The sequence below is a fragment of the Garra rufa genome, chromosome 5 (genome assembly GCF_049309525.1).
Source record: "Garra rufa chromosome 5, GarRuf1.0, whole genome shotgun sequence".
NCBI lineage: Eukaryota > Metazoa > Chordata > Actinopteri > Cypriniformes > Cyprinidae > Garra > Garra rufa.
In genome coordinates this window covers 14,949,123-14,963,697 of record NC_133365.1, presented here as the reverse complement: position 1 = coordinate 14,963,697, position 14,575 = coordinate 14,949,123, and the positions used below count along the sequence as shown (strand labels likewise).

Genomic DNA, 14,575 nt, shown 5'->3' with positions numbered 1-14,575 from the left:
ACATTAATGCATGTATGCATATATTACTTCAGTCTTTAGTGTCACAATTAACAGCCTCTTATAGGCTTTTCAGCTAAGTTTAAACAGTAAAAGCTAAAATATGAAAGCATTGTTTTTGGCAAAGATTGAAATTTGACCTATTAAACAAATTTGCATGCATATTTATTCTGTTTTACATTTTATGTTTTGATCTCTTTTTAAGAACATTTGGGTGAAACCCAGTTGTTCACCCAATTACAATTTAGCGAGTGTGAACATTTTATCTCTTACGATAAAAACACTCTGGTTGTAGCTCTTTTGTTGTTGAGGTCATTGGCAATGCTTCAGTTTTGAGAGATTTGAGTATGTTTTCACAGAGAAAGACAGTGACAGATGAGCAAGAGAGGATGCCTTTGAGGCAAGATGCCAAAAAAAGCTAAAAGTGAACCAACATAACTGTTTTTGAGTCTTTCTGACACTTGTAGAATATCTAATTGCATTACATTTCCGTGGAAGTCATGCTTCTCCAATTAAATGTTCACACAGCTAAGTATTTAAGTGCAAGCAGGCGTGCAGCCTGTGAAAACACCATGCTGACTTTTAAAAATAAGAGATATGCCCCTGGAACACTGTTTCAAAAAAAAAAAAAAAAAGTCTTTAGAAGAAACAAATCATACCTTCCAAGGATGAAGATTAAAAGTGCATGGAAACGTGTTCACTTACAGTGTGGCTCATTATGAGCTTTAGTTTTTTTGAAAATGAGAACACCAAGGCCAATATTGCCCTTAATGAAAACAACATGCAAAACAGGATTCCTGAGGGTGGAATCGTGTCCCCAGGTGGGACGATGGAAATCAGCTCAGAGGCTGAATGAAAGGAAATCATTTTTTGTAAAGGAAGAGGAAGTGTCCATTGCAGAGATCTCAGATGAGCATACAAGCAAGGATAGTGATTCCCAGAGTGATTTTACAAGGAAGCAGACTCTGGAATGGGCCAAGGAGGTGTCACAGACAGAATGGATGCATTGAAGAGTATGCTTGATAAATATAAATGTGTTTTAACATGTTCATAAAAATACAGCAAAAACAGTAATATTGTAAAATATCATTACAATTTAAACATTTTTAAATTGTAATTTTTTTTTCTATTTTAATGTTTTAAAATGTAATTTATTCCTGCGATGAAAAAGCTGCATTTTCAGCAGTCATTACTCTAGTCTTCAGTGTCACACGATTCTTCAGAAATCATTTTAATATGCTGATTTAGTGTTCAGTGATCTTTCGATCTTCATTATACATTTTAATTTAATTTCATGTGTCTTTGCTGAATAAGTGAAATAATGGCTGCTGAAAATTCACCTTTGCCCTCACTGGAATAAATTGCATTTTGAAACAGCTCTTTTAAGTTGTTTTAATATTTTACAGTATTGAAATTTTACTGTATTTTTTTGTACAATAAATGCAGATTATATGTTATTCGCAACCTCCCTGTGGGAACATTTTCGTGAGACGCAAATATATACCAAGTGCATATCACTGCAGTTTCCAACAGAAATTAACACTAGAAGCGGTTTTCGTACACAGTTATGATTACAGCTCCATATGTTTCGCTTTCTGGATGTAACAAGCTTGTGTAACTCAGCCGGAACGGAATTGGACTTAGGATGCAGAATCCTTGGGTACAAATCTCGTGAAAAACATGACTCACGATCAAAAAACAAGCGATTGCATTTTTACGCCATATTTGCTTTTGTTATTTTAAAAAGTCACGGAGCATTAGAGTTATAGTGCCACTCAATGGATATTTCAAGTCAGAAGACACAAGGCAGTGACACATACAAAACCAACGTCACATAAAATGTACCATATGTATGTTTATCTGTTCCAGGGAAAGAAAGTCTAACACTTTTTTAGTGCCATTAAGTGCCAATTTCTGTTGGAAACTGTACTTATTGGTACGCATTTCCCACAGGTATGTTTTCGCCATGAGATCAGGTTGCTTTTTCCAAACTTTTGACCAGTAGCATATGATACCTTCACATAAAATATAAAAACAATAATGTGCAAATAACAAGTTTGTACTGAGAGCTGTTGTCACTTGTCAAAACCTTGTGATCTGTAAAGTTGAGCCATGATTGCGTTTGTCTGTACCCTGTAACTCTAACCTCTCCATTTGTGTGTCATTTTTGTGTATTGAGCAGAATGCTCCGGTCCACTGGGCATGGAGGGTGGAATTATCTCCAACCAGCAGATAACGGCTTCCTCCACTCACCGAGCTCTCTTTGGCCTGCAGAAATGGTACCCCTACTTTGCCCGACTGAATAAGAAGGGTCTTGTGAATGCCTGGACTGCAGCCGAGAATGACAGATGGCCCTGGATTCAGGTAACAGATTGACATGGGCAGATTAAGTCTAGATGAAGATCCATCAACAATGAATGAACCTGTAGTTGGCAGGAATATTTTCTTCCTGTCAGCCTGTTTATCTGAAAATGATGATCGCTGATAGAGGGTTTTTTTTTTTTTTTTTTACATACCTTAGTAGGTATTGCCAAAAGCATTGCAGAAATACACATATAAAACTTAGGTTTCTTAGTTAATGTCAGTTAACTACATTAGTTAACATGAACTAAGAATGAACAATACTTTTACAACATTTATTAATCTTAGTTCATTTCTGCATTTACTAATGCATTATTAAAATCACAAGTTGTCTTTTTTTAACATTAATTAATGCACTGTGAACTAACATGAACAAACAATGGACGACTGTGCTTTTATTAACTAACATTGACAAAGATTAATAAATAGTGTAATAAATATATTGGTCATTGTTCAATTATGTTAAACATTAAGAAACATTTAGCTGGCAAGGTTGCTTGACTTGATTGTTTTCTTCTGTATTGTTTTCTTCTTTATTTTTTTTTCTTTCTTTGTTTGTTTTTATAGTGTTACTGGTTGCTGAAAGAGGTTAATCCAGTCACGAAGCCTTCTTAAAATACCTAAAACATGCTGGTGACAATTTATGCTGTTTTGGTTGCTGTTGTTTTGTTTTCTTCAGCAGGGAAGCTCTGAATTTTAGTAGGATCTCTCGGTTATCCGCTCTAGAAATCAAAACAGTTGTTTTTCGAGCAAATTCCCTCCTTGGCTGCAGCTCTGTCAGTATTCAGAAATGTTTCAAAAGCATTGTCCATTCACAGAACCGCTTCATGTTAGTCCATTACCATTGATTGATGGCGGTGGCAGCCTCGCATCTTTGTGTATCAATCCATTTCTTTGAGTTTCTTCGGTGGATGGTTTAGTATTCATATGCAGTTTCTACAGCAGAGTACATTTGATTGATAATGCAGACAATCACAGTAGATGGAAGTCTCAGTCCATTTACCTCTAGTTTTTACGATGAGTAGCCTCATGTCAACCTCAGATTTATTCTTTAAATGCCTGCTTGTAAAAGAAAGAGAGACTGAATTGGATCCTTCATTGCATTGATATTCAGCGGGTAGTCCAAGCAGCGGCGTAGTGTAAAACTCTGACCTCTGTGAGGAGCTGAGATGAAATTCGGCTGAAGAAAGAAATGATAGGGAGAGTCTGACTGCAGATTTGTGAGCGTAACAAGTTAACCACTGTTTGTGCACCGGTAGCTGCTCGCAGGTGAAGAACAAGGATTATATTTGAAGAGAGAGGGCTAGAAAGGGGGACAGGGAGAGGAAAGTAGTAAAAAGGGAGAAATCTAAAGTATTTAGGGAGTTTGTTTGACTTTAATGATGCCTCTTGGGATGAAGCTTTTGGTGCTGTGGAGCTGCTGGGGTAGAACACAGAGAGGTGTGTTGGAAATATCAGATTGGCTTAAGGCGATATGCTGTGGTAGTTGCCACATGACCTCTCTTCAGCTCTAGTCATTTAAATTAAAGACGACATGCAGTGTGTCTGTTTGTCTCTCTCGTTAACATCCTTTTTCTTCACTGCCATTCTTTCCTGTTATGTCTACCTCAGTTTCTTACTGTCTGTAAGACATCAGGTGCTGTAGTTGTGAATAAAATGCAAATACGAGCATTCTTTAGAGTGGGGTGGTGGGAACATATCAGCATCACTTGTTTTATTGATATATAGAATTATGTTAGACTGGATTAGAAGCCAAAAGCCTCATACTCAAAGCAAAATGTTATCTGTAAACCAGTGACTCATCTTTTAAGATTAAGCTGTTGATCCATGGATATCCACTGAGCTATAAATTCCCAAGACTGACAGCAGCAGATTTGGAATAAAGAGTAAGACATTTGAGAGTTCATTTGAGATGTTGAACTGATTAGTGAGAATGAGCGCTTGCTCAAATTACTGCATAATGAGTTTTTTAAATTGTAGTGTCATAAATTAAAATCTAATTTAATTTCTAATTGTAATATTATAGTTTCAGTTTCTTTTTGGCTTGGATCTAATGAGCTATTCATGGGTTCTGGACATTAAATAGACTTTTTCTTTATCTTGTTTAAGGACACTACACTACTTTTAAAATCTGAAGAGATTTTTAAAAACACTGGGCATCATACATTTACAGACTTTGTAAATAGTGACTTAAATTTGAATTTTGAAAATTTAATGTTTATCTGCTTACCCTTAGGGCATCCAAGATGTAGGTGACTTTGTTTCTTCAGTAGATCACAAACAAAGATTTTGAACTCAAACCGTTACAGTCTGTCTGTCATATAATGGCAGTCAATGGGCACCAAATCTTTGAGAGTAAAAAAAAAAACATACACATACAAAACCAAATTAAACCCTGCAGCTCTTGACAATACATTGAGGTAAAAATTTTCATTTTTGGGTGAACTTTCCCTTTAAAGTCCTTCCGATCATAACAAACTCAAGCAGAAAGGTGCAGAAAGGTCTCCTTTGTTGCTTGAAAACAGTATGTGTTCTAAAATTGGCAAGCCGACCGAATGAGAGTCTGTGACCATCATACACCACGTGATTTTCTGTGAAATCTGTCAACTCTTATCTGCAGACTGGTTCTGACCTTCGGCAACTAGCATCAGCTTCTCCAGACTGTAAATCAGCGGAAAATGAATGGCAAAAATTGTGTAGGCTTTAATCGTTGGTATATAATCTAATGAATACATTCAGAAATTTTGTTCTTGCCTTTGAAATATCATTTTTAAAGCAAAATGATGTCCATAAACACAAAAAAATTTAAAATGCACTGTTTTAATAATACGTAAACCCCTTAGACTCAAAAAGGATGAACTTACTTGATCAAAAATACAGTAATATTAACATTAATATTGTGAAACTTATACCTGTGGTGGCTTTCAGCAGCTTTGACCCCAGTCTTCAGTGTCACATGATCCTTAAAAAAATAATTTTAATACACTGATTTTCCAGTGTATTTTCCAGGTCTGGAAAAGTATGGGGGAAAAAAAGAGTATGGAAAAAAAATTGTTTCCAGACTTTCCCCCTATTTATTTTAAAATAGAAAATTAGGAATTTAATAAAAATACATTTATTGTACAAAAAGTAAGATTTCTCTTTTGTGATTCTTTAGTAATTTGTCAAATACGACTGAATGACTTCAAGGTGCACTTTTTCATTATGCAAAATGCAGGTTATAAGCATTTTGGGTTTCTTCTCACAATATTCTTAGCACCGTATTACATAGCCTCAAGGACCTTTGCAAAAAAAATAAATAAATTATATATATATATATATATATATATATATATATATATATAGAGAGAGAGAGAGAGAGAGAGAGAGAGAGAGAGAGAGGGAGAGAGAGAGAGAGAGAGAGAGAGAGACTACTATATGCACTATTACTATTATGCCATCAGCCCATTTCACTGTTTCTTGGTTTCTTGATATTACTTGATATTACTCCCGTAAGAAAAGACAAATTTTGAGCAAGTAAATCTGTTAATTCATGTGCATCCATGTTCTTGTTTATTTCATAGAAAGATGGCAGTGATGCACAAAGGAAATAAGTTACATAAAACTAGAACTTTGAATGTATAAGCATACAAAAAATTCCCATGCGCATGTGAATAGTTTCTCGAGGGCACAAGGTTTCTTGTGCACATGTAAAAATCTTTTTTAAGGGCTCTGTATGTTGTCACTTCAAGAAAATCAATGAAAAAAACTGTTTTACAAATGTAAGGCTGAAAATAATGCGCTTTAAACCATTTATGTTAAATATGGCCTGGAAATTTGAACGTTTGAAAGTTTGAGTCTGGAAAAGTATGGAATTTTAAATTGGAAAATGTGTAGGAACCCTGTTTATAGTCTTTACTATCACTTTTGATCAATTGAATGCATCCTTGCTTAAAAAAAGTATTTTTGCAGCTATATTTGTTTAGAAAAATATAGAGAGAAGGGGCTAGAGGTAAACATGGGTTTCTGTGAGGGTAGAAGTAGCAGATTTGTCAGTAGCACTAGCATCTTGACTTTTTCAGTTGTGTGAAATTGCTTTGTGACACACTGGGGAAATTTCTTTAAGCCCATAGTGGACAAAAGCGTGAGATTTCATAACTGAAGAAGTGGCACTTTTGGACATGAAGGAAGTGGAATACTCAGCCGTGTGCTTTATTCTTTTATTTATTTCATTTCTTGAGGGGGATCAGGATTTGGCACGTCTCCTCAATATCCTGAATCTCACCATTCATTTAAGTTCTTACATGTAACATCCAAGGCTTTCATTAGAAAATATCAGCACTTATCCTTGCCAGGCATGTTTTTAGTATAACCTGTCATAGTCGATTTATGTCGTTTATCCTCCGTTTATCTTTTCAAATATTGCAAACCACGACAAAGTCAAGTACGGCAAGGTACAAATTTGTAACTGCTGTCAATTTTGAGTATATTAACTAGTTGCCAATAACACTCACACTCATTTGATTCAGTGTCAAGGCCAGAAATCTGCAAGTGGGTGGATCCTTATGAAATTGGACAGACCCCCATGCCTATTGTCAAATTTTATTGAGTAATGATTTTTTCCTCTTTCCTTAGTGTTTATGAGACTATATTTGGCCATTCTACACAACCTAGTTAACTTTTCAAAAACAATACCAATGCAACTGAGTTGTAAATGTTCTTTAAACGGTTATAGAGATATCTGTGGTGCTGAAGACATAGTTAGGGTTCCCAGCATGCACTGTGGCAAGCTTTACTGTTCACAGTTTACCGTTTACAGTATTATTTTCTTATTTTTATGTTTATGGCTACTTTAAGTCATGTGGTGTTAACTGCATCAGTGCTTATATGTCAAGTATGAGGTTAGTGAGTAAGTGTGTTTTTTGTGTGGGATTTGTAACTTGGTTTAATTTTCTGTGTTTATTTTGCAAAGACATCATACTCTCTAGATTATTGTTAGCCCAATTACATATACCATGACAAAAACAAAAATTACAACATTGTTTCAGGAAGTTATTGTGACTTAGAGAGAAAAATTCCAAAAGGTGGTATAAAATCAGACAGCATGGACCAATTATCTGCATGACCCAATGATACTGTGTTTGAAGTCACCATAATCTTTTCGGAATTAATGAACCTATTTCAAGCTACACTGCTGTTCAATTGGTGTCAGATTCTCTTTTAAGAAGAAATAGTACAAATAGTGCAATACTTAAGAATTATTTACAAGCGTGCATTAAAATGATCAAAAGTAACAATACATGTTTTTATAATGTTACAAAGCACGTCCATAAAGATTTATATTTTAATAAAAGCTGTTCTTTTATGGGGGTCATCGGATGCCCATTTTCCACAAGTTGATATGATTCATTAGGGTCTTAATGAGAGGTCTATAACATACTTTGGTTAAGATTTCTTAATGGTAGTGTAAAGAGGCACTCTTTTTACCTTGTCAAAATGAGCCCTTTTTAGGGTGAGCTATTCTGTTGCATGTTCTTTTAAATGCTAATGAGCTCTGCTCGCCCCACCTCTCTCTGCTGTGGGATGACGAGCCGTAATGTTTACTTTAGCCACGTTTAGCTGCAAAACATTCTAACTAGCACATTATTTAGAAAGGCCATTTGTAAAAATGCATAAAAAACCCTTATACTCACTTCTGCTGTGGGTGAAGCTGAATCATGAATGATTCGCACGAACATAGATGCATATGTAGATCGGGATTGGCGCTTTCCTTTCAAAAACGAAAGTGACGTTAATCCTCTGCATCTTTAGCGGCTCAGATGTTGGGAGTAAACAAAGACTGCTATGTTCATCATTACATCCAAAAAAAAAAAAAAAAAACTGCCAACACACATTAATGTTCAAACAACATGCAAAAGTGAGTTTTGCATCCGATGACCCCTTTAAAATTTCTTTTCAGAGTTCTGAAAAAAAAAATAAAAAAATTGTGGTTTCCACAAAAATATTAAACAGCAAAAATTGCAGCATTAATAATAATAATAGAAAAATTATTGAGAGCCAAATCAGCATATTTAAATGATTTCTGAATGTTAATGTGACACTGAAATGGCTGCTGAAAATTTTGTTTTTATTACTGGAATGAATTACATTTTAATATACATTAAAATAAAAAAATTAAATAAATAATAAAATAAAATAAATAATCCTACCAATCAAACATTTGAACAGTAGATGTGACCCTGGACCACAAAAAGTCACAAGTGTCATTTTTTGAAGGTTTATACATACATTTCAGATTTATATATCTGAAAGCTAAATAAATAAGCTTTCCATTGATGTATGGTTTGTTATGATAAGACAACATTTGGTGGAGATACTATAACTATTTGAACGTCTGGAATCTGACAAAAAAAAAAATCTAAATATTGAGAAAATCCCCTATAAAGCTGTCCAAATTAAGTTCTTAGCAATGCATGTTACTGATCAAAAATAAGTTTTGATATATTTACAGTAGGAAATATACAAAATATCTTCATGTAACATGATTTGGCATAAAAGAAAAATCTAATTTTGGCCCATACAATGAATTGCTGGCTATTGCTACAAATATACCAATGCTACTTATGGTTTTGTGGTCCATGGTCAGATATATACAAATAAAATGTGATAATATGTAGTGATGATAAAATTATGAGTTAGGATTATTTTCTGCATGTCAAAATGCAATTCCCCCACCCCCCTCCCTTTCTAAACTATTAGTAATGTCTGCCAGCTTTGACAATGTGGACAAGCTGTCAATCTGGGTTGACCAGAGCTACTCTGGTCCTTATGTGGCATCTGTCACTCTTTGGTCTATGAGTTTGACACAAACTCAACCTAGCTGAAAAAAAAAATCCACTAAATAAATAAAAAAAAATCCACTAAATCCAGACAATTTACTCACTTGCCTGTGGCATATGGCTGTCTGGCATCTGTTTCACAATACAGAGATTCTGATTCAAAATTTAGCTCAAATTTGAGTCATCTCTGTCTCTTCTTCTTTCTCTCTTGGCATTTCAACCAGACTCAACTTTTTTTTAACACTGTTCGTAAAAAATTGTTGAAAACTTAAAAGTGAAAACCATGGTTGCATGGCATTAATATTAGCTCATCTGCTTTTTTATCCAACACTAAAATGTGTAAATACACAGCAATACAGTAAATAGTTTCTGATTAGCAAAATATTTCTCATACAAAAAACATATGGTGTTTTCTTTTTGTCTGCAGATGATCCCTGCAGACACCAGTGACTAAATCCTGAGGGATGATACTGTTGGTAAAAAAGGTAGCACTTCGTGATATCTTTAAAAATGTGCTCACCACAGCAGAAAGCCTGAATATTTGAGGTGGGATAATTATGGCTGTGCGTGACTCAGCAGATTGTGTCATAGCATTGGCTTAATAGGCTGGTTAACCACTTTTGAAGTGGTGGAGTTCACTCTTGCAAGCATGTTCCTGCGTAAGATGAGTCATAGTTCATCATGAGTTAATGAGCAAGGCTGTAAGCCATGCCACTGTCTCGATGGAAGACAATTGTGTTAAGCAGACAGCAGCAGAATACCACTTTCAGTGCCATGTATACACTGCCATTCAGAAGTCTGATGTCAGTAAGATTTGTAATGTTTTTTTTAAAGAAGTCTCTTGTGCTCATCAAAGTTCCATTTATTTGATCAAAAATACATGATATACAAAATGTATATTGTAAAATATTATTGCAATTTAAAAATAACAGTTTTCTATTTCTGTGATGCAAAGCTGAATTTCCATCAGCCATTATTTCAGTATTCAGTGTCACTTGGACATTCAGAAAGCATTCTAATAATGCTGATTTGGCACTCAAGAAACATTTTTATTATTGTCAATTTATTAAAATACTTTGATGAATAGAAAGTTAAAAAGAACAGCATTTATTTGAAATAGAAATCTTTATGGCAGAGCTTTGTAACATTATAAAAGCATTTATTGTTAATTTTGATTATTTTAATACATGCTTGTAAATACTAGCTTCTTAAAAGAAAAAAAAACATAAATCTGATTTATTATCGATGTTGGAAACAGTTGTGCTGCTTAATATTTTTTTGGAACCTGTGATAGTTTTTTTGGATTATTTGATGAATTAAATGTTAAAAAGAACAGCATGTATTCGAAATAGAATTTTCTTCTAACAATATAAGTCTTTAGTATCACTTTTTATCAATTTAACACGTCCTTGCTGAATAAATCTATTAATTTCTTTCAAACAAACAGAACAGAAGTATATATTGGTACAAACGATTCCTATTTTAAATAAATGCTGTTCTTTTTAATGTTTTATTATTCAGAAAATCCTGAAAAAAGAAACACCGGTTTCAAAAAATATTAAACGGCACATCTGTTTCCAACATTAATAATAAATCAGCATATTAGAATGATTTCTGAAGGATCACGTGACACTGAAGACTGGAGTAATGATGCTGAAAATTCAGCTTTGCATCACAGGAATAAATTCTATTTTAAAGTGTATTAAAATAGAAAAACACTATTTTAAGTTGCAATAATATTTCACAATATTACTGTATTTTCTGTATTTTTAAGCAAATAAACAGCCTTGAGCGGAATAGACTTCTTTAAAAAACATTAAAAAACATCTTTCTGATCCCAAACTTTTGAACGGCAGTGTATTTAAGACTCAAGACCTGTTATTTACAAATTATTGACAGGGAAAAAAAATAAATACCCATATTTTAGGTGTTACTAAACCAACTTCTGATATGTTCATGAAGACAGATATGTTATATTTCTGAAGTCAGTGCAGTCTGCATTGATGTGTGTGTGTCAGCATACTGTTAATGTCTGTGCAGGACTCTCATTCTCCTACCACCCACCACAGCAACTTAAAACCCCTGTCAGTGACTGGAGAATTGAGATCATGATTGGTAAACGACTCTTGCGTGATTGGGTGTCAGGCTGATAAACAGCCTTTGGGAATTACAGCCATTTTATGTCCACCGTCCACAACCGAATCAATTTCCGCAAAAATGACAAATATTGCCGTGCCAGATGTTTCCAGTGTCCCCTTCACACATGGCGCCAGAGTGCATCTCCATTAGATGAAGTGACTCCAGCATCTGTGGCCATTATGAGCATGAAGTATCACCCAGTCATGGCCTTTTAGTCACGCAGCTTTAATTGGTCACCCCTGTTTTTGTCTTGTGCGAGTCTATGAAAGGATAGATTAGGATTAATTGGTGTATAATTAACATTATGGGTATTCATTCATTCATTCCAAAGAATAAAATATTTTTGGATGGATGACAATTAAAGATAATATTATCAATAGCAAATAATAATAAATGTGGCATCAGAACATTATTATTGTTTTTTATTATTATTATTTCTTTTTTTAGTCATGTGCCTTTGTTTTTGTTGTTGTTTTTATTAGCCTTGTTTCATTTGTTTTGTTTATTTTTATATGTTGAGCTGCATTCTATGTATCTAAATAAAAAAATAAAAAAATATATTATTAATATTATGCAAAAATTAAATATTAATTATTGTTATTATTCTTTGTTTAATAGTGGAAAAATCCAGACCCTAACCTATTAAGATTAAGGGTCTGGCATCGAGCAATGAAAAGGACCTAACTCGAGGGGCGGCACCAAGCGTGCATTTGAAACTCTCACTGCACGCAATTGGATAACGCCACGACCAATCACAACAATACACGGTGTGACGTATCCAGAGCGACGGTGAACATATAAAAATGGATTTCAATGTTATAACATAAACAATGTGACAAGATTAATAACTATTAATTACGACAGCCGAATCAACCTCATAAAACAATTAGGTCCGATCAAACTATTCCTTAACTATCAACTAATATGTGGATGGACGGTAGCGTTTCATTCAGCAGCGAGACATATCGTCCTGTTCAAGTTAGGCTACTGTATTACTATTGAATAGTTCAGTTTTTCATTACAGTAAGTTTACCAAATGCCTCTTACCATTTGTAAATGAGATGGACCTCCTCCACCACAATCCCGATCAGGTTGTCCCGGTAGACCTTGTTCGATAACATTTATCGCCATTTCTTTTTTAACAGCCAGGACTCGGGACTGCCGAATGCTATCTGGCATTGCCCGCTTCCTCTTCGTGGTCGCCCCCTACGCTTAACTACCAGCGGAGCTAACTGATAGATTAAACTCTTGCCGTATCCAGTCGGCAAAACATCCAAAACGTCCTTCTTGCAAAGGAACGATTCGAGCGCGGTTTTCTGTTCCTCTTTTATATGAAAAGCCAAGTCTAACTCGTTCATTGTAGCGGCCAAAGCCGTTTCAAACAACTGGTGTTCACTTGTAGATCTCTTTCAATGTTTACTAAATGATTCCGGACGTCGCAGCGCTGTTGTCATAAGCTTAGCTCGTCTCTAGCCCGCCTACATCAAATACACATTGATTTGATTGGTTCCCAGAACTGCTTACGTATTGCAGTAACATTGCTCGATGCCAGAGTGTCTTGCAGAGACAATTCAAATTGTGCTCTTGCGAGACCTCTGGATTTCCAGGGTAGCAGTATGCTATATATTGTTGTAACTCCCAGCCCTAATTAACATTTAAGAAAAACACTCAAGTTGTGAGATATAACTTGTTGAATCAGAGTGTTTTTAATATTTAAAGTTGAATTTCTTGAGTTGCACAAGTGAAGTTCTGTGAGTAATGTGCAAATTGCTGTTACAATTATTTCTAATTACAGCACAAGCCTGCAAGCATTTCAAATTACAGGATTTCTCGACAGCGCTGTAGAAATTCAGAAAGTGATTGTTCTTTCAAAATCTTGACGTGTTCTCCCAGCGTGTGCTGTAGCCGCTGTCAGTGGTTTAGTGAGTTTTGATACATCTTCAGAGAGACTTAAAGGCTAGGAGAACGAATTCAGCTAGTGATTTGTGTGGCCCCTCAAAAACCCAGCCCATTGCTCACACACAGTAGGATGGTGAATTAGCTGTCATCAAGTGTAGCTGACTGTGAAGCAACACGCACGCACACACTCTCACACACGCTCCCCACTCAGCGATAACAAATCATTTTAAACCCTGGATTATGACTATTACTTTTCCCCCATTTCATGGCTGTCTGTCTACGAGCTAGAGCTGTCTTCCTCTTCCCTTCAACACTCTGAGCACTCAGCTTCGCTCCTCCACGCCCCGTCCCTCAGGAGACTCTCAGACAGCTTTTTACCTCTGGGGAAAACAAAGACTTGACTGACTGCTCTCACTCGCCGTTTGAAGGCTGACTAAACGCCTTAACTTAGTCTTGAGTCTCCAAGCGTTTCTCCATTAGTTAGACAGAGGAGTTATGCTGAGAAATAGTGTGGGAGTTATTTTAAAAGGCTCATTACGTGCAGATCACCTCTTTGCTCAGCGATGGCGCCTTATGTGTACATATGTAGAGTGTGATTGATGGGGTTGTGCCATATGTGCGCAAGCGTATGCATTAATACATGTGTACGCATTCAGACAGCAGGAACACAGGCTGTGAGTTGAGCATCAGCATGCGCTCATTTCCATATTGCTCTCGGTCTCCCCCCGTCATGAAGCCATGCAAGAAGGACATTAGTGCTTCTTCTCTCTGTCTCTCTCTCTCTTTCTCTCTCTCTCTAGCTGGTGCGTGCTAGAAGTGTGGAGTGTGTAGGAGGGAGCTGAGTTGAAATTTCTTTATTTTAATTTTGTCTTTTGCATTTCACTGCATATATTTACTACATCAGTGGTTCTCAGCTGGTAGGTCGTGACCCCAAAAATGGCTGTCAGGTTTGGTGTGATAGGGTCACAGACAGCAGGGAAAGAAAACAATGCTGGATGCTAAATATATGTGTAACAAACCATATAATCATGCTTGGTTAGGATTTAAAAGGGAGAAAGAAAACACGTTGTAAATTCACCTGTCATTGTGTAGTACGGCTATTAGTGGTGTTTAACACAGGATTTGTTTCAAATGTTAGGCTAGTAAGTGATGCTGTTGAAAGATAGATGGATGGATGGAAGGAAGGAAGGAAGGAAGGAAGGAAGGAAGGAAGGAAGGAAGGAAGGATGGATGGATGGATGGATGGATGGATGGATGGATGGATGGATGGATGGATGATGGATGGATGGAGGGAAGGAAGGATGGATGGATGGATGGATGGATGGATGGATGGAAAGAAGGAAGGAATAGTTTACCCAGAA

At 35.8% G+C, this 14,575-nt stretch overlaps 1 protein-coding gene across 3 annotated transcripts in view; it reads left to right on the top strand.

Annotated features, from left to right (window-relative positions):
* edil3a (EGF-like repeats and discoidin I-like domains 3a) overlaps nt 1-14,575 on the top strand; it is a 211,750-nt gene that overhangs the window by 143,315 nt on the left and 53,860 nt on the right. For all 3 annotated transcript variants that reach the window (XM_073839789.1, XM_073839788.1, XM_073839787.1), the window contains one exon: nt 2,180-2,361. In XM_073839789.1, the coding sequence (XP_073695890.1) occupies nt 2,180-2,361 (182 nt within the window). The remainder of the gene's footprint in view (nt 1-2,179; nt 2,362-14,575) is intronic.